General features: G+C 45.2%; 1 protein-coding gene across 1 annotated transcript in view; it reads right to left on the bottom strand.

The window, feature by feature from the left end:
* Positions 1-8,442: 8,442 nt before the first annotated feature.
* The window catches only part of DIP2A (DIP2 disco-interacting protein 2 homolog A (Drosophila)), a 183,560-nt gene continuing 171,780 nt past the window's right edge, over positions 8,443-20,222 (bottom strand). The window contains exons 29-37 of the mRNA XM_006876117.1: positions 19,880-20,010; positions 19,329-19,497; positions 16,392-16,562; positions 14,298-14,359; positions 13,413-13,470; positions 11,868-11,942; positions 9,986-10,160; positions 9,232-9,355; positions 8,443-8,705 (exon numbers count right to left, since the gene is read on the bottom strand). Coding sequence (XP_006876179.1) covers positions 8,453-8,705; positions 9,232-9,355; positions 9,986-10,160; positions 11,868-11,942; positions 13,413-13,470; positions 14,298-14,359; positions 16,392-16,562; positions 19,329-19,497; positions 19,880-20,010 — 1,218 coding nt within the window. The 3' untranslated portion in view covers positions 8,443-8,452. The remainder of the gene's footprint in view (positions 8,706-9,231; positions 9,356-9,985; positions 10,161-11,867; positions 11,943-13,412; positions 13,471-14,297; positions 14,360-16,391; positions 16,563-19,328; positions 19,498-19,879; positions 20,011-20,222) is intronic.

The raw sequence follows: 20,222 nt of genomic DNA, 5'->3' as shown, positions 1-20,222 counted from the left end.
ATGCATGCAAAAGCTGGACAGCAAATAAGGAAGACCATAGAAGAATTGATGCCTTTGAGTTACGGTGTTGGAGGAGAATATTGAATGTGCCATGCGCTGCCAAAAGAACCAATAGATCTGTTTTGGAAGAAGTGCAGCCAAGATAGCCAAACTTTGTCTCTCATACTTTGGACATATTATCAGGAGGGACTAATCACTGAAGAAGGATATCATGTTTTGTAAGGTGGAGGGTCAAAGAAAAAGAGGAAGACCCCCAACGAGATGGATTGGCCAGGTGGCAGCATCAGTGTACTCAAGTGTGGCAACAGTAGTGAGGTTGGCCCAGGATCAGGCAATGTTTTGTTCTGCTGTATATAGGGTCACTATGTGTCAGTACTGACTCGATGGCACCTAACAACAACAGTGGTGTGAAACATGTTGGGAAATTCCTTCTAAAGTGAAGGAGAAATTGTGTATGTGGCTCCTCCAACAGCTAGAAATGAGGCACACTGCCTGGTAGCCGCCTTTGGATTTTGGAGTCAATATTTCAATGTGCTATTCTAGCCCATTTATGAAGTGACTTGAAAAGCTGTTAGTTTTGTGTGGGGCTCAAATCAAAAGGCAGCTCTGTAACAGGTTCAAGCTGCTTTGTCAGCCACTCTTCCTCAGGCCAGCTAGATCTGGCTGGTTCAGTACTGCTGAATGTGTCAGATAGAGATGATTTTTTGAGTCTCTGGCAGACCTTTATTTCACCAATAAAGTATAGCTCTTTAGGATTTTGGAGCAAAGCCAGCCATTCTCTCCAGATTAACTATTCCCCTTAGAGAAGCAGTTTTTGGCTTCTTAGTCAGCCTTAGTAGACACTGAATGACTAGTCATGGGCCACCATATGGACTGAGCAAACCATCATAAACGGGGTATTGTCTGACCCACAGACTTATAAAGTTGGATATGCTCTGCAACACGCCATCATTAAATGGAAATGAGATTGGGCTGGAGTAGGACCTGAAGGCACAAGTAAGTTACATGAGAAAGTGGCCAAAATGCCCATGATCGACACTTCTATTATATTATCTTTCTTATTCCAGTCTGCCTTTCTTATTCCATATCTATGGCCATGTGGGAAGTTCCTTCTGATCTGCTGACTGAGGAAAAGAAAACTCATGCCTGCTTTACAGATGACTCTGCTCCTGTATCCAGACACAACTCAAAAGTGGACACCAACTCCTCTCTGGGACATCCCTGAAGGACAGTGGTGAAAGAAATTTCTACCAATGTGCAGAACTTCAAGTCATGCACCTGGTTGTTCACTGGCTACATAAACAATTGATATTGCTCAATGATTTCCACATTCTGCTGATTTACCTTTCTTTGGAATGGGTACAAATATGAAACTCTCCCAATTAGTTGGTCAGGTAGCTGTCTTCCAAATTTTTTGGCATAGACGAGTGAGCGCTCCCAGTGCTTCATTAGTTTGTTGAAAGATTTCAATTTGTATTCCATCAATTCCCAGATCCTTGTTTTTTGCCAATGCCTTCAGTGTAGCTTGGAATTCTTCCTTCAGTACCATCAGTTCTCGATCTTGAAATGGTTGAGCATCAGCAATTTCTTTTTGGCATGCTGACTCTGTGTATACCTTCCATCTTATTTTGATGGTCTCTGCAGCATTCAATATTTTACCTGTGATGGTGGTGGTTGTGTGTTGTAGAGTATATTTCAACTCAGCGATCCTATACAGGGTTTCTGAGGAGCAGCTGATGAGCTTTTACCGCCAACGTTGTGAATCAAACCCACCTTGTCAGTGCTATTGTTGTTGTTATGTGCCGTGGAGTCGTTTCTGACTCAAACCCTGTACAGGGTTTCCGAGGCTGTAAATCTTTATGGGAGTAGAAAGCCTCATCTTTCTCCTGCAGAACAGCTGGTAGTTTCGAACTGCTGACCTTGTAGTTCGCAGCCCAATTCGTAATCATTACTCTTAGTTCAACCTAATTTGGGCTCTTTTGAGGGAATAGGTTCTTAGGTATTTGAAATTTGTTCTGGCTCAGATGGGCTCTTCCCAATTTTCTTTCCCTGATTCAAACTAGTTAGGCTACAGTTTAGCTTCATTGAATCTAGAAATCTCCCAGTTGCCTTTTACAACAACTTCCAATGCTTTTGAGAATACCCTTAAGCTCAAACTTCTCCAGTATTGCAAATTAAGTTAGTTCCTTTGGGAACAGATTTAAAACCACAAAACCCCCTGATTACCACTGAGTTGATTCCAACTCACAGTGACCTTACAGGACAGAACAGAACTGGCCACAGTATTTTCAAGGCTATACGTCTTTATGGAAAGGAGCTCTGGTAGTGTAGTGGTTACGAATCGGGCTGTGAACCACAAGGTCAGCAGTTAGAATCTACCAGCTGTTCCATGGGAGAAAGATGAGGCTTTCTACTCCTGTAAAGATTGACAGCCTCGGAAACCCTGTGCAGGGTCGCTATGGGTCGGAACCGACTCCACTGCACTTAACATCTTTATGGAAGTAGACTGCCACAGCTCTTTCACAGAGCAGCTGGTGGGTTTGAACCATCAGCTTTTTGGCTAGCAGCCTAGTGGTTAACCACAGCTCTACCAAGCCTCCAAGAACAGATTAGGAACTATCTATTTTACAGTTTCTCCCTCCAGATCATATTTCTGAGCCAGGGCTTTGAGCTGGACTTGGGTCAATGGCAAGCTTCTGAGTGACACTCCTGTTTTAGGTATAGGACACTCAGTGGAAAGGGGTATGGTAGCCTGACATTTTCTCAGCTTGCCTCTCCTGGAGTGGAACCACCACCTTACAAGCTGGGGCAAGGGCAATCCAGGCCCAAGTATTCTCACCAGCTCAGCACTCAAGGCTGTAAGTGGGGGCTGAGTCAAAAGCAGAAGCCCCACCTTTCAACTGTGCTCACCTGGAATGAGAAATGATGACCCCCTGCTCCTCTAGGGTATAAAGTCCTGAGTGGGGGTTCAGAGAAGCGGGGCCCTGTGTTCTTGGTTGTACCCGTTTGGAGTAGAGTTTCCTGGAGTTGAGAGGAGGATGCGGTCTTAATTAAAAGAAAACAGATTCTTGTTTTTCTTACTCAACGTTTGTAGATTTCCTTGACTATTTGTTTACTCATTTGCTGTATGCCCTTAAGACCTTCTGTGGAGGCTTTAAATGGTTAGTTTTAAAAATAACTTTCCCTGTTTTCACTGGAGAGATCTGTGGAGCTTCTCATGCTGTCATGCTGGGAATGTACACAAAAACCTTCAGGAACATGTAATCATTCAAACAACCAAAGGGCACCTTCGGCAAGCCTGCCTCCTGGCTGCCTACACCCAGTTTCTCTCTTTCTATAAGTCCAGAGTCCTCAGCTGCTCCCTCTCTCCATGTCCTCATCTCTGGTGTCGCTGCTTCTCTGGATAGGGTCCCACATTCCGCTTGTGCTCTTCTCCCTTGATGGTCCTAGGGTCCTCTGTTCTTGGACTGTAAGATTAACTATTTCTCCACCCCCCCCTTTTATTACAAAACTTCTACCTTTACAATTGTGACAATTACAATTAGTCATGGTTAACAATTACTCACTGTTGAATCCTAAGAATCTTATTACCATCTCCTTTCACCAGATCTGTCTAGACAAGATGAAAACTATTCAGTAGGGATTCTACCTTTCCCCACAGACTTGAAATTAAATTCCCACTTGAAAACTTGTAAGCCAGTCACTTCGTGCCTTTATAGCTCCCCCTTCTTAAGTAGCCAATGTCTAAGTTGCACATCCCTATCAATTCTGTATACAGAGGAGATACATTGAAGACTCCTTCCCTCTCAGTTGGTATTTTGGACTCACTCTCAGTGAGTCCTGGTGTGGTGCTGTGGGTTAATGCGTCAGACTGCAAAGTCATTTGAACTGCAAGGTTGGTGGTTCAAGCTCACCAGTTGCTCCTTGGAAACCCTATATACAGGTCACTACAGGTCAGAATCCATTTGACGCCACTTAACAACATCTATAAGTATAGGTCAAGTTCATCAAATTTACACTTGTTCCCTTTATCCAATTTGTTTTTTATCTTCTAGTTGAATATAGTAATCATCAAGCCATTGAAACTAGGTCAAATGGGTACCATCTGCAAGTTTGGGCAGTCTTGTGCATCTCCCCCACTTGGTATCTGCTGGACGCTTCGCTTCACTCTCAGCTGTAGTCCTCCATAGCTATGTCTTTGTCCATGGGCTCAGGAGATCCCAAGTCTCACCATAATCTGAACCAACCAACCGTTTCTCTTCTTTCTCTCATTTCCAGGTCGACAGGGGTCTATAGAACATGGTCGAACTCAAGTCCATATCTCCATTGCTGCTTTTCCCCCACTTTAACTCACATGTAGTCCAACGTGGTCACCAGCAAGCTTACACGGTTGCTTGTGTGATCCCTTTGGCTTTGTCTTGGAGGGGGGGATCATCCCTACTTTTTAATGTAAACTAAATGCCAAACACTGCTTGTCTTTGAACTTATGTTCCCCTCCACCACAGCATGAAGGCCTGCTCTTTGCCAACAGGAGCCTCCAGCAGCCTCAGGGCACACCCACCACAACTTGAAGGCCAGCTTGCTAATGTTGGGAGTGGCTGGCCAGAGGCAACAATTCATCCATACTTCCTCTTGCCCTCAAAGTTTTAACTGGTCCTTCATGCTCCTTTTTCCACTTTGGACTTTTCGGTGGTACTTTAATGAACATTCATGATATCTGGCCATTTCAGTCTCATTGAGAGTCGTGGGAAGGACCCCCACATTCTCACTACCTCAGTGGACACCACTCTTGGTAAAGCACAACGATCCTTCTGAAGCATGTCAACAGACTCACTGGAAAAAGTTTCCTCATTAAACCCTGAAAGGCAGAGTTAAGTGAAGGGTGGATCAGGGTGAAGATTCAATAAAGAGGGAGCCAGTTCAAATGGGGTCATGTTCTCAGACCACTCAAGAGGGAGGGAGGGATAGTCTGGCTACCTGCTTAGATTTTTAAGATCATTCCTCTTGAACACAATTTACTAAGAAGCAGAAAATGTGAGAATAATTGCTTTTGAAATTCTGTATGAGTTGAAAGGTTTTTAAAAGAATCCTGCTTAATTCATTACTGGAAATGATCTTTATACAAAGATGGATGAACAGCATATACATACAGTGTTATATCACTCTTGCTGTAACCAATTAACCTCCTTAACCTTGTAAAACCCAAAACACATGTATTCAGATAATGAATACATCTTTCCCTTCTTTTTTTACACAAGTAATGTGTACATGAGTCCCTGATAATATTTACTATCACTGAGACACAATCACTAGGAGGTCTTCTTGCTCTTTCTTTAGAATGGTCTAAAAGGCCTGATGGTAGTCGCTCTGTGGGGCTGTGGCAGGAACTGAGCAAACATTGAATGTAAGTTATTTTCATGACCCTGTAGGGTCATGCTAACCATTTTAGTAGAACAAAATCATCTATATTCATAATCTGAAATTAAGCACATATAATGCTATGAGTCGGAACCGAACCTACGGCACACTACCACCAACAACCATTGTTGTTGTTAACTGCCGTCGAGTCGGTTCCGACCCATAGCGACCCTGTACAGGGTTTCTGAGGGTGTAAATCTTTACGGGAGTAGAAAGCCTCATCTTTCTCCCGCGGAGCGGCTGGTAGTTTCGAACTGCTGACCTTAAGGTTCGCAGCCCTATTCGTAACCACTACGCTACACCAACAACCATAGCTTACATAAAATAAACATTTTTAAAAAAACAACCTCAATTAAAACAAATAAAATCAAGATACAAATGGCCCACTAGAAAAGGTATGGGCTATATGAAGGCTACGATTCTTAATATAAAATGGCTCCCACAAACCATTAAGTAAAAACATCCATAAACATAAGGACCGCCCAATTTGAATAGAACACATCAGAAAGAAGTAGAACTGACCATAAACACATAAAAACGCTTTCAATATGATTAGCAATGAAACACTTGCCTACCAAAGTAGCAAAGACTGCTTCTTTAAATCTAGAGCAAAGTCCATGCCACTATTGTTGGGGCTGGCACGAGAGAGGCCTCTCTGACACTACCAGTCTACCCCTCTGGAAGGCAGTGGTTATCAAAAGCTTCAAACATGGCATCAACTCTGACCCATTCATTTTACCTGTAGAAACTAAGCCCAAGGCAGTAATTGTGGAAATATGAACATATCTCTGAAGAGGTCCACCACAGCACTGCTGACAACAGCACTGATGCACAACAACAGAATAAGCGACATTTAGTCATGGTACACCTAAGATATGGAATACTTTATACAGTTATTAAAACGATATGTAGAAGAATATATGTAAGATTTTAAAGTTTGTAATTTATTAAGTACAAAAACATTATAAAATAAGTATATGATTCTAATTTTATAAAAAAATGATAGTATTCAACATAATTCAGGGGTTTATGCTGAATATTAATGCTGCCATAGCTCAGAGGTAGGATTATAGGTTATTTGAATTTTCTTATATTTTAATGTGCTTTCTAGATTTTTGTGCTATAAGCATAATTTTTATATTCAGAAAAAAAGCATAATAATATACAACCTATTTAGGGTATTTTATAAACCTTTTCACAAATTTCAAAATATAGATTACAAATAGTCAATAACTTTTATTAACATAATGATATAAAAAATTTTAGTGTGATATACAGAGTTCCCAGAGAGTAATTTTATACATTTTAATGCACTTATTAAAACCCTAATTTACAAGACACCTTGTCTTACTGCCACTGATCTTTCAATACAAAAATCTTACAATATTTTATTTGCTATAAAATTACAACATTGAAATTGCAGTTAGGTAGTCCTTTCTCCTTCCTAGCCAATCTAATATAAGGAATGTCCATTAATCCATTGCTAAAACTTCTGTATGCCAAACAATAAGTTACATAGGTTCTGTACATAATTACAATAGGATTATTAGAATTCCAGTATGTGGCAACATACTACACTGCAGTCTAACACCACTGGCAAAGAGAGCTACTATGTATGATGCTATTTGTAGCCAAGTAAGAGTAAGATGCGAGAGTCTGCCCAGCCAGACTCCTTTGGTGGAGACTTGAAAATGGTAGTGAATCAGTAACAAAGCTGTGTTAGGCACTGATCCAGGCGCATTGCAGATTAATTCTGGAAAGGCCTGGTTGTTTCTGTGAAACATGCAAGATTCTAAATTTTCCCGCCCTTAATACCCAGAAAACTCAACAACTTCATAGTGTACTCTTTATTAATTATATAAAAATAATCTATGTCTTAGATTCGTGCTTGACTTCAAATTCTTAAAAGTATCTAAAGGTTTTTACATTCTCTGATTTAGGTTCACTATAATATTAGATCACTCAGTTTACTCAAGAAGTTTGCATGAAACAGCTGGATATAGTTTGGCCAAATTTTATAAGCATACAACTCAAAGCATGAAAGCATCTGATGAGTGTAAGATCATCTCCAACTTCAACAGACAGAGTTCTCAGCAATACCCCTTACCCATTACTACAGAATGTCTATAAAGCAACGCTGAGACTGTGAAACCTTAGACTTCTCTATCAATGCTATGGAACCTATAGAGACTTGGAATAAAAATAATGCTTTTACACTTACGCTGTAATTGAGAGCAGTTAATATTGTCATGTTTGAAAACAAGCAATTTAACTAAACTGCATGAAGTCACAACCTAGAAAGTGTTTTAATACTAAATGTTGACTTATCTTTCCGAAAGAGAATACCTATCTAACTGGACAGTCCAGCGTGGCACTTACTGCGTGTTAGTGACTCCGAATGTAGACAGTCAGGCACACCTGTCTTAATAAAGAAATGGGCAGCAAGAAGACACTGTGCAGCCATAGCGCTGTGCCAGGGCCAGGACTCAGTCCCCTTCCCATTGGTCTTTCTGGGCTCAGATGCTTCCATGTGAAACGGAAGTGAGGCAGCTGTACTAAGGGCCTCAAAGTGTTTTTTCCAGCATATATTCTATAAACGAATTTCTCATTTGGTGTGGGAATAAGTAATTGAATTTTTTAAAATCAGGAATTATATTTTAGCTTAAGAAAGTGCAAACTCGTAATACAGTAGAGAATACCTGCATGTCTGCAGTTTCTCAAAATGCCCGCCCCGGCTGGGCCTTTCCTTTTCCAGTCACCCTGTTCGAAGACTGACATTTGTGTTTTGTACATGTCCTTGGCAATTTCAAAACATTTCTTGAACTAAATTCAGGAAATGCTTCCCACGATGAGATTTTGGGCACCGTGGAGCGAGATCTGTAACAGTACAGAGGGAGAGGTGGCATCCTACACAGACATGTCAGCATTTCCACGTGGTATGAGACACTTCTGACTTGTTTCAGTGCCCCAAAGCCTGCATTACAATGAATGTACAACTCTCATTTTGGGGTGCTCTTCTTGGATGTGTGCTGGTTCACATGTTGTAGGCAACATAGATAGGGTCCAGCTGGTCGGCCAGGAAGCCGTCCCTTAGGTGCATGCGCTGCTTCTCACCCCGCGAGTTGATGGGGATCACTCCCGGGTCCACGATAACGACCACACCGACGACCAGGTAGTGCTCTTCCAGCACCACGTTGGTCACCAGAGCCACCAGGTCCAGCGCATCCTGCTCCAGGCCCTCCAGCTCCACCACCACCACCAGCAGGTTGGTCCATGTGAAGACAGCACTGTGGGTGAGAAGACAGACATCCTCAGACAGAGATGGCACACTACTCTGGCCTGTAGACATCCAGTTGTTGTTGAAAATCACAACTGCACATTCATTAATGTTACAGTACTGCTTAACAACGTTTACACTACTTACAAGTTATGTTAAGTTTGTTTTAAAGGAGCTTATATTTTGAATACAGTTCTCGCTAAGAGTCAAGACTATGAATAATGTTGAAGCTGTATCTATACTACAACCAACTCTCTTCAGAGCAAAGGAATCATGAGTCATGACCATTTAAATTAAGAAATTTATGTTAAAATCAAAGAAACATTTCAGGATTAGAACTGTAAATATTACATTGGGGGCAGTATCTTGGTTTAAAACTGATTAGGAGAAACAATTTTACTAATTTTTAATCAAACAAAACCCAGTGTATCTCATAGTGTGTGAGACTCGACACAGCAGGCCTGTAGTACCCGGCCCTCTGATTTCCAGCATGCACCTGAGCAGAGACGCCCACCCCCGGAGCCCTGGGGCCTCACCACTCGGCAATGCTCCTATGTGCCCGGATCACTGAGGTCTCGATATCGATGGGGTGGTACCGCATGCCTCTCAGCTCAAGGGTCTCATCCAGGGATCCGACAACATACAGTGCATCATGCCGCTCTACGAGAAACACATTCAAACATGCAGGACACCAGGGTACACCAGCAAAGCCACCCTGACTTCATCATGGGTGCCACCCTAGCACTGTGGAACTACATATCGTAGGCTCATTGAGGTGTTGCAGTCCTTCTTGACTCTGGTCATTAATGGCTTACTCTATTATCTCTGCAGCAAGTGGCAACCTCAGAAAAGGTAAGACCACTTAAGAATGTGTGTTTAAAATTGTTTTGTCACCTACAAGTCCTGATGGGATCTAGTTAGCTGCTAACGGCAAACAGTCCTGCAGACACTGACTAAAACTCTGAAGAGGGCAGAGAGAGCGGATGTGCTGGGTAAAGATGCACACTGGTTTTTGGCTGACACCAAATTGGTAAAACGGCTTGCTAGTAAGGGCTGGATCTTCTGGGGAACCTGCCAGCTATACCAGAAGTCAAAGGATTATGAAGAGCAATCACAGAGGAAGGGTACCACAGACTGTGTCTGTCAACCCTCACACCTGAAGACAAAGACCACAATGGTGAGCAGCCTGGTGAACCTGTAGGTGATGTGCAGCTCTTGGCAGGGCTGTAGGTGAACCCCTCCACCCAGGATGCACTCATGTGAACTGCAGCAGCCCTGGGTCACCCTCACCTCCACTGGCATCTGTGAGCTCTGTCCTCCGAAGGAAGCCGAGGTATCCAGTCCTGGCCCAGATGGTCTGCGTGTCTCCAAAGCTCAGCCGGGCACTGAAGTGATCAGCATGCAGCGCCTCCTCCCCATAGACTGTGTAGTACCCAGTGGCATTGTGGGGGCTGCTCACCCAGATCTGCAGCCAAGTAGACATGCACATCACAAATGTGCCAGTTTACGGTGGTACCTAGGTCCGGCTGAAGAACAACACTCACGAAACGTCCTCTGGGCTATTCCACACTGAGCAAGAGTGCAGCACGGGGATGGCTTTATTTTCAGCATCTGTTAATCTGCTGTTTTTATTAAGTGCCGTTGAGTAGGGTTTCCAAGAAGCAGCTGGTGGGTTTGAACTGCCAACCTTGAGCTTAGCAGTCCAGTGTTTAATCCTACAGGGCCACACCAGGAGCCCTCTGCTATCTTGTTGTTATTGTCAAGTGCCGTCGAATAGATTCTGACACATAGTGACCCTCTATAGGGTTTCCAAGGAGTGACTGGTGGGTTGAACCGCCAACCTTGTGGGATTATCAGTCCACAGGGCCACACCAGGACTCTCCTGTTATCTAGGAAGCTATATTAGAAGTACAGGTAAATACATAACTTTTCGCTCCTTAAGTAAAGTTTTCCTCTCCTTTAATCTAGGAATGACACTTGTAAGGTGGCACTGTGTGTTAAATGTTGGGCTGCTAACCATGAAGTCAGTAGTTCAAACTAACAGCCACTCCAAGAGAAAGATGAGACTGTCTGCTCCCATAAAGATTTATAGTCTCCCAAACCCTAAAGAGCAAGTCTACTCTGTCCTTATATGGTTGCTATGAGTTGGAATTAACTCCATAGTACTGGGTTTGGGTTTGGTTTGGGTTTGGTCCTATAAGTATGAGTCAAAGATATTAAGTCAACTTTTCTCACATCAAACAGCTGTTCATAATTAAGGAAAGGTTGGGGACTATCTAGATACCCACAACAGGGTCAAGTTAGTTACATCATCAGCTTGAAGAATGTGGCATGTGCAGTCATGTCATAGCAGAGATACTGGCATGTCAAGCCTGTGTCTGTGGTACACTCTGGTTTGACCTTGCCCACACAAAGACAACAGAGCCTCTGGAGATGCTAAGCATGCTTCTAATTGGTCTTCAGCTACAACTCTGCAGTGGTAACAGCCCTAGGATCTTCCTGTGATTGTTAAGTATTATCAAGATGATTTTGACTCATTGCAACTCTGTATAGCGTTTCCAAGGATCAGCTAGTGGGTTTGAACTGTGGACCCTGTGGTTAGCAGTCCCATGCTTGGGCATCCTTTAAAAAAACAGCCCAGGGTAAAGAATATCCCCTTCTACCCTGCAGTGACCCACCCCCAAGATAGGAGGGCACAGAAGACAAGCTGAAAGGCAGGCTTCCCCTACTTCTCCACACCCTCCGAGGCCACCTCTCTGGGGAGCACCAGCACTCGAGTCTCCAGCTCCCTCTGCCTTTGCCATCAAGTGCCAGCCCCTCTCCACAGCCCCCTGTGATGGGCTCCTGGCTTGACCAGGAACTGCTCCTTTACAATAGCTAAAGGGGTTTTTCCTAGAGTGCCGCTTACTTCTTCACTCTCTAGCTGCTTGTTGGAGAGCAGTTCCCCCAGCCCCAGAGACCTCAGAACCTGGGGTTTCCTCTGCTGGCAGTGGCAGTGCAGGCGGTGGACCCTGAAGCCCCACATGCTAGTGGGGCAGGGGAAGGAGTACATGCCAGTGAAAGAGTCCTCTATCTGGGCAGAAAGGTGAGGAGGGGGAAGAGCAGCCACACCAGAGAAGAGCAACAGCAGAGAACATGCCGGCCCCTCATGCCGAGCCTCAGCAGTACTCACCTCTCCCAGGTGTGAATCTCCAAGGGGCCCTTTGGTTTCGGTGTGCGCAATAATGACCTTCACCCCAGGGAGGATCTAGAAGGAGTGAGTCCCATGTTAATGAAAACACTATGTAAGACATTTCTGAATAAATTAATATTCTAAAAAATTAACATCCTCAAGAGCTGGCTTAAAATACATGTGTCTGGCAGGAAGTGAAGAAGCAGTTCTAAATTTGACTGCATTTTTCAAGAAACTATTTTTTTGAGAGACATTAAAGTAAAAATAAAACTGTGAACCTTAGCAAAACCACTAGTTTCTAAGAATGGACCCTAAGTTGAATATGGGGGTATGTAGGATACTACATGAAGCTTTATGGAGCACAGATGCTTCCCATTCAGCCCACCCCTGTTTAGGGACACAATACTCAAGACAACAGTGCAGAGTGGAGTCTCCCGGCCCCGTGGCTCACAGTCTGGCCCATAATGACTCCACTGAGCAGCTCTATATTCATCCTTGGCAACAAGTTCTCTAATGCAAGACCAGCCTGCTGGCAGCTTACTCTGCACTGTCATCTCCTACCTGGTGCTCTGCACCTGCCCCAGTACCGTGGAGACTATTCCAAGGAAAAGACCTTGGTTCTGCCAGACCTTGGGGTAGGACTCCATTTTTATTCTGTTGGGTTTTTTTTTTTCTGTTTTCATCAATCCTGTCTCAGCTGACTTGATAGAATAACTTTTAAAGAACACGTACTCTTCCCAAGACCTTGCACAGCCAAGATCTCTGTTTCATCTGTGCGTTCACACTTCTCTCACTCACCCATTTAGTCCCACATATGGAGCACCTACTCTGCCAGGTACTGACAGACCGTTGTCTGTCCCAGGCCATCGCTAGTTCTCTACAGACTTTCCAGCTGAGCCAAGTGCCTCTTCCCCTGGCCCTAAGCTGCACAACACATCCTGGAAAGTACAAAGTCCTCTGTTTTCCAGGGTTTACTTGGTAATTTCAGTAAAGATCTGGCAGTAGGTGTGTGGCTCAGGCTGCCATACTAAATTGGATGAGCCAGCTGGTACCTTATTCAGTCTACTCACCCAACTACGTTTTACTTCACATTGAAACTACAACTTTCTATTACGATACAAAGTGTGACTCCCACTCAAGAGACTTCTCTGTGATAGGTCTGTCTAAAGTGAGGAGGCTCACCCTGCACCTGACTCTGTCCTCTGGACTAAGAAGTCTCACACTATTCTCAGTCATAGTCCTCGCACCTCTCTCCCATGGGAATTCCTGTTGGGTGTGTATAAAACTTCTCAGTCATTATTGCTGTAACCACACTCTGTCTAATGTTCTCCCTTTCTTGGTTTTACACTCATATATGTACTAACAGACTTGCACTGTCATTTCTGTGTGTTTGTAATAAAAGGGGAAGGAGGCCTCATGTGAGCCCAGCTCACCCCAACCACATCAAAGGGTTCAAAAGACCATCGGTGACTCCTAACACCTTCTGTAACTGATGAGGGAAAGGAGTGAAACACACTATGGAATGCAAGTCTGAACTTCCCTTACCTTTCCAGACTCCATCAATGGCAAGCTGTGTGGAGAGCCCCGTTCTACCAAACGCACCCTGGAATTAACAAGGGAAAGATGTCAGAATAAGCTGACCACACAAATGGTCATTTATAAACAGACTGTGAGAAGACTAGAGTTGATGATCACTGTTCATCTGTAGACAGTGGTAAGGACACTAGTCCATCAATAACTAACTTGTGACTGTGTGGGCAGTGGCTTCGGGCGGTTGGGTAGAACAGGTCCCACGTGGAGGTTCTCTGTAGACTGAAGGGCACAGTCAACACTAACACACCCCTGCCTGCTGCACGTCCCCAGTGTTCCCTGCCCAACTGACCCAGCTCCAGGCCATGCAGGAGCATGGTTTACATGTCCTCTGGATCCCCCACGGACCCGGCTGACTTTTAGCACCCTGCTAACTTACCCATGTTTATGTCAAGCTGCAGTGAGGCCACACGTGAGGATTTAAAATTGGGATCTGAATCCCAAAGTTGGGGACACCCTGAACAGCATCTGAACACAGACGAGCACCTCGTGTGCTGTAGCCACTTGGCACATGCTCCCTGAGGTAAGACCAAGCCTACACGATGGCCTAGAAAGTCCTTGGCATTCACTAGCTTGAATTCCACTGTTTCCTATGGAAAGCTACGTGTCAAGTGTTCCACCACTGCTGCCTCTTCTGGCTCCAGGAATGGTTGTGGAGTCATGAGAACACAGGTTCCTTTGCTCCTTCCTATGGTGCCACCACCCTCTGGTCTGGGCCAGTGTCCTGCCATTCTCTCAGGGCCCAGGAGGGCCACAGACTGCAAACACCATGCTGTGTGCGAGGTGCTGGGGGAGCAGGACCACCAAAATGGGGGGTGGGGGTTGGGAGACATGTTTTACCTATCATGGCGCAGTGCCCTCATGTCCACGTAGACTGTCGTTGGGTCTGGACCAGCCGTGCCCTGGAAGAAGAGCAGTAGAGTGAATTCGAGTTGGAGCTTTCCTGCAAGCTCTGGTTCAGAGCCTCTACATCCATGGCCCAGCTCTATACAGCTTATCCTGAGACCCACAGCTGCCATGGGTTCTGGCCAAAGGACTCTCAGTCCCTAGGAAGGGTTGGTATGTGGTGAGAGTGGATGATCATGTCAGCTGTACACATAAGGTACAGCTCTAGCAGCATCTTACTTCCACCAAGTTCTAGATTATGATGAAAATACCTTCACTGGGTTCTGAGGTATGTTTCCACCAACTGTCCAGGGTCAGACAGTCTCCCACCCAAAATGATTCTGGAAGGACTGAGCACAAGCAGAGATTTTCTCAGAGATGAGGGGATGACAGCCCTCAATCTGTCTCCTTACTTGTGACGTTCATCCTGATCAATTAAAGGACACCGTATTCCCACTTACTACATAGGAAACATCACACCAAACACCGATGCATTATCTGAAAATCCCACACTTTATACTATGTCTTCCCTGGAATTCAAATTGCACTGAAATCAAACACAGCCCTTCCTCCCAATGTAATGCTGTACACATTACTACTTTAAAAAAAAAAAAAAAAAGTTTGAGTTTTAAATTTGGTTGCAAAGGAATTATTATTATAACATGTCAAATACCATCCACTGAAAGCAAAGTAAGGCAGTGAAAGCAGTACTGGGTTGCCTGTAGCAGAGGCGTGGGGTGCGGGCACACATGAGGTCGTACCTGCTCAGCCAGCTTTCCCAGCCTGTTTGGCTGACAGAGGTAAGGGAGGCCAGCAGAGTGGGAACAAAGAGGAGACAGCCACGAGGAGACACAGACAGAAGGCAGCAGGAACATGAGAAACACACAGTGAGAGAGAACAAAATGCATCACTGTATCTTATAGAACAAATGTGCTCTTCGACTACTCTTTTGCAATGCTGCCTAGCATTCCACACACCCCACATGTGGTACTCACATGTCGACAGACTAAAGCAGAGCATGGACTTTTGGTGTTGGCACTGTGGTGAGTGTACACATGGCAGCACCCGGAACCCAGCTGTACATTCTAGGACTGGAAGGGACATTCTATGACTTGAGAAAAGGCCTTGCCTAGTCTCCTCCGGCCACACAAGGAGAGCCTGAGGCTCAGTGCAGGAGTAGGTTCTTTTCATGGACTAGGGGATCCGCAGCAACCATAAGGACATGGGATGCTGCTGTGGTAACAAGATGGTCTCTTTCTATGGTCCAGACCTGCCCTGTGTCCCAATCTCGCACCTTGGCCAGGGGCATCAGGGTTCTGAGGAATGGGACAAGGCTGGTCAAACACTGTGGAAACTGAGAAACAGGCCCAGTCCCAGGCTTTGTTAGGGCAGCTCTGGATTATGCCATCTCCTCCACTCGCATACCACCAGCACGTGGATAAGTAAGGCATTTGATAGTGGGCTAGCTAAAGTACCATTTGGTTTTAAGATGCTTTAGAAAGAAGGAATTGAGATACCAGTGTAACATCTAGAAAGTAGTCTAGTAATTTGAAGTGACTTATAAAATGGAACTTGTAATTCAGCCACTCAGTTTCTGAAACTAAGCAAAATTTCCTTTCAGTAAATAAAATACCTCAAGGCTTCAAAAATCAATTGGGGGCAATCAAAATTATCACATTTACTGATGTTTCTATCTAAAATTTCTTCACACTTAAGATAGGAAAATAAATTATTTTTGTTTTAAAATATTAGCTGCATATTATATCCAACTTAGAGATTCTTACAGACAAGGTAACAGTCACTGCTCAAAAACAATTTGAGTTGTTCTCCAAATAAACCTTTGTTCAATAATGAAGACAAAATGTATTTAAAAATAAACCTCTAAAAGCTCCCGAAGCTGAATGCCATCTGTAAATGTATCATCAAAAGTTCAGATGGGGCAGGAAGCTGTGAGAAACTCGATCCACATTCTTACCCATGTTATCAGAAAAACCACCCATCAACCATAAGGTCCCAGAGCCTCATGGCCCAAAGTGGACAGACCCTCACCTGCAAGCAGATGGCCACATTGACTCTGCACCCGAAGGTGGTGCTCACAGCACGCGCTGACAGGCCCAGGTCTTTGAACAGCTTGGAGAAGGACTGTGTCAAGGTGATACGGGGCCGCTCCTCTGCCACCACCATGCAGGTACGCACACAGGACAGGTTCACACCCCGCATCTGTAGAGACGTGAAAGTCAGGTCTACACTGGGTGAAGGCACTGAGGACCTAGCTGGGAACTTCTGGGTGGGGTCCCAAATGCGGCCAAGCTAGAACCCAAGCCCTTCTCCTTCTCCAGTCCCTGTAGTTTCTGCTCAATAATAGGGGCTAAAACTAATACTCAGCCCACTGCATTGCCCTCTACCTCTGTCCTCTTCCTATACTTATGCCTCCTGATGCTCAGTCCTGCCTCAGCCCAGAAGAGAGCTGTCCCTGTCCCTCCCTCTGCAGGAGGCACTGCAGGCCTCAAGCACCCCACTAAAACTATTGGCAGGTAGGTGTTGGAATGGTCTCTGGCTCTTTTGTATGCCATCCTGCAGGTGAAAAAGAGTGGGGATAATGCAAGTGAAAAAGAGTTGGGTTGCTGGGAAAATGGCTGGATTAGAGCCAATGACTCCCTTCGATCTTCTAAGCTAGTGCCTCTTGGTGCCCAGATTCCTCCCACTTCCTCCACCTTCAGCGAGTTTCTCTGACAGTCACCCTTGATCCCACCCACCATGACACCACTGGGATTCATCCAGACCCACTAGTCTCGTCCCCTCCAACTCCTATTGTGGTCTATCTGCTTCCACCCTACTACCACTGTCATAGGTTACCTGAAATGATTGTTCAAAGATGCACTACTGCCCTCCAGCTTCCGGTCAGTTTCCCCTATTCCCTTCCCCATCCCCATGCCCCTGTGGGCTATCAACTGTCGGCTCCCCCTTTACTTTCTCTCCCTGGCCCCTGGTGAAGAAGACACAGAAAGGGCTGCTTAAGAGGATGTGGGCGCAGGCACAATTGGATGCGGTGGGGTCTAGAGAAGGAGGTCTGGAGGAAGATAATGTGTACTGGGAAAGGGGATTCTCCAGTTTCCATAAACTCTAAGTGGAACATTGAGTTTTTTTTTTGTTTTTTTTTTAATGTTTTATTGTGAAGTATGTGATAGTTTACATGGGAGAATATTAGCTTTACATTCATCCTATCGTATTTCATTTCATTGCCATGGTTCAATCCCCTCCATGCATCATCAACCAAAGAGCAAACCCTGCAAGCCTGCTCCCCACCCCAACCCCACCCCTTCCCCAACCCCATCCCCACTCCTGGTCATCAGCACACAGCGCCTCTCCCTCTCTGGGTCTAAAGTCCCCAGCGGCTCCATCTCTCTACATTATAGTCTCTGCCTCCATCTCTGAAGTCACTTCTTCTCTGGGTAGGGTCCCGCTCTCTGCTCTTCTCCCTTGATGGTCCCAGGGACCTCCATTCCTAGACTGCAAAGTCCATCACTCCCCTCCTTTTGCTACAAAACGTCTACCTTTACATTTCCAACCCTCACAGTCAGTCCTGATAACAATTACTCACTATTGTATCACAAGAAACCTATCCCCATCTCCTTTCATCAGCCCCGCCCATACAGATTGACTACTACTCAGTGGAGAGTCTACCTTCCTTCATGCCCTCTGGATCTAGGTTCCCTCTTGAAAGGTTGTAAGCCAGTCACTTCTTGCCTTTGTAGCCCCCACCCCCACCCCCACCCCCATATTTTGGGTAGCCAATGTCCAAGTTACCCATCCCTGTCTACTCTGTGTATGGAGGAGGGTGGGAATAATCCTCACTATAAAGATTTGTTCCCTCTTTTGAGCTACTGCATCCATAGGTGTAGGTCAAGTTCATCAAATTGTATCAGATTACTCTTTTTTTCCTCTTCTTTCTTCTTCTAGTTGAGCTCTTATCATGCAGTTGTTGAAGCCAGGTCAAGTGGGTATTATCTGCAAATGTGGGTGTTCTTATGCATATATATGCCCTCTCTTCTTATCAGCTGGACACTTCACTCTCCACTCTAGTCCTTTATGGCTATGTCACTGACTCTGGGCCCAAGAGTCCCCAGGTCTTGCCACACTGCTGGCCAACCAGGTCTCTAGCCGGGTTCACAGGAGTCTATTGAACATTGTAGGGCTTAGCTGGCAGCTTAATTGCTGTTTTTCCCTCACTTACCCTTATCGGTGACGAAAGTGGTAACCAACCAGAGTGTGTATTCCCACTGAGTCTTAGTGAAAGCTGTTTTTTATTTTTAAATTTCCCAAGGTCCTTTGTTGTTGTTAAGTGCCGTCGAGTTGATCCCGACCCATAACGACCCTGTATATAGTTTCTAAGGAGTGGCTGGTGAGCTTGAACAGCTGACCTTGTGGTTCAAATGGCTTTGAAGTCTGGTGCATCAACCCACAGCACCACACCAGGACTCCAAGGTCCTAGCAAGTGGCAAACTTAGTAGCCTGATGCTGTAGGATAAGCACTGGACCAAAAGGTTGGCAGTTCAAATCCACCAGTTGCTCTTTGGAAACGCTACACGGAGTTAACTATGAGTCGGAACCGATTCAACAGCACTTAACAACTATAGTAGTCAACCCTTTCTTGAAGGGGAGAGGAGGTAAAGACGAGTTGGTGTAGGGTGGCTATCAGGAACATGAAGCCCCCATGACATTTCCATGGTATAGGCCCCCGTCAATGTGTGCCCACTCCATGACCCCCCCAAATGATATATACTCTTCCCATGAATCCTCACCCTGTGGCCCTGTGGAGGTAGTTACCCCATGACCCCATAGATATACACCGTCACCTTGTGGTCATCACCCCATGAGCTAAAACTACTACTGTCAGCCTGTCACCCCATGGCCATGTGGACATGGACAGTCATGTGAAACCCACTGCCCCGTAGACATGCACTGTCACCCTGTAGGCACACTCACTCTGAGTGCACCAGTTTGTGTTCCCAGGCCCTTGGTGCACATCTCCATTACTGAGTAGGAGCAGAAGGTGACCCGGGCCTTGTACTGGCTGACAGCTGACAGCCACAGTGACACATTGCTTTCCAGTTCCAAGGGTGGCACCAGGACAGACTGGTGTCCTGAGTAGACACTGCAAAAGACAAAACAGGGTGCATGAAAACATGATTCCTAAAGTCCTTCCCATACGCTCCAACCACAGAGCCTGCTGTGCAGGGATGAAGGGCATCTGCTCTCAAAGATGGCACTGCCACTTCCTGATACTTGAAGGGATCAAGTGTTCTGCCTAGTTACTAATATTGAATACTGTTTTATGTATTTTTATGTGTTTTACTCAAGTTCACAGCCAGACTCTACCCACTCCCAAACACTTGCAGGCATTGTCAATTTCCTCTGCTGACATGATGCACCATCATGAGCCCACCTTCATGGAAGTACCCGCCTGCACAGGCATCACAACACCACAGGGCCCTACCCACCTACATGGAAGCAGCCATCTATACAACACAGCTCACCTGCACAGGCACCACAGGGCAAAACCCAGACCACAGTAGGGATCAAGGCAAATGGCGATCTGGCGTGAGGGGTACAGCTCGCACTGCAGCTTTATGGAACGGCATAAGGCGCTGGTGGCTGCATGTGACATCTGAGGACAGAACAAAAGGCCTGTGTAATGTAGCATCCAAACTACAACAAACCAAACAGGTGCACAGCTCTAAACATCCCACAGCAGCACAGATTGCTTAGCACATAGCTAGATATGGTTTTAAAGTCACCCACTATTATTGTGGATTCATCTATTTCTTTCTTCAAATCTATTAGAGTTTGTTTTAGATATTTTGGCGCTCTTTCATTGGG

The sequence above is a fragment of the Chrysochloris asiatica genome, unplaced genomic scaffold (assembly GCF_000296735.1).
Source record: "Chrysochloris asiatica unplaced genomic scaffold, ChrAsi1.0 scaffold00354, whole genome shotgun sequence".
Lineage (NCBI taxonomy): Eukaryota > Metazoa > Chordata > Mammalia > Afrosoricida > Chrysochloridae > Chrysochloris > Chrysochloris asiatica.
This window is presented reverse-complemented; position numbering and strand designations above follow the sequence as displayed.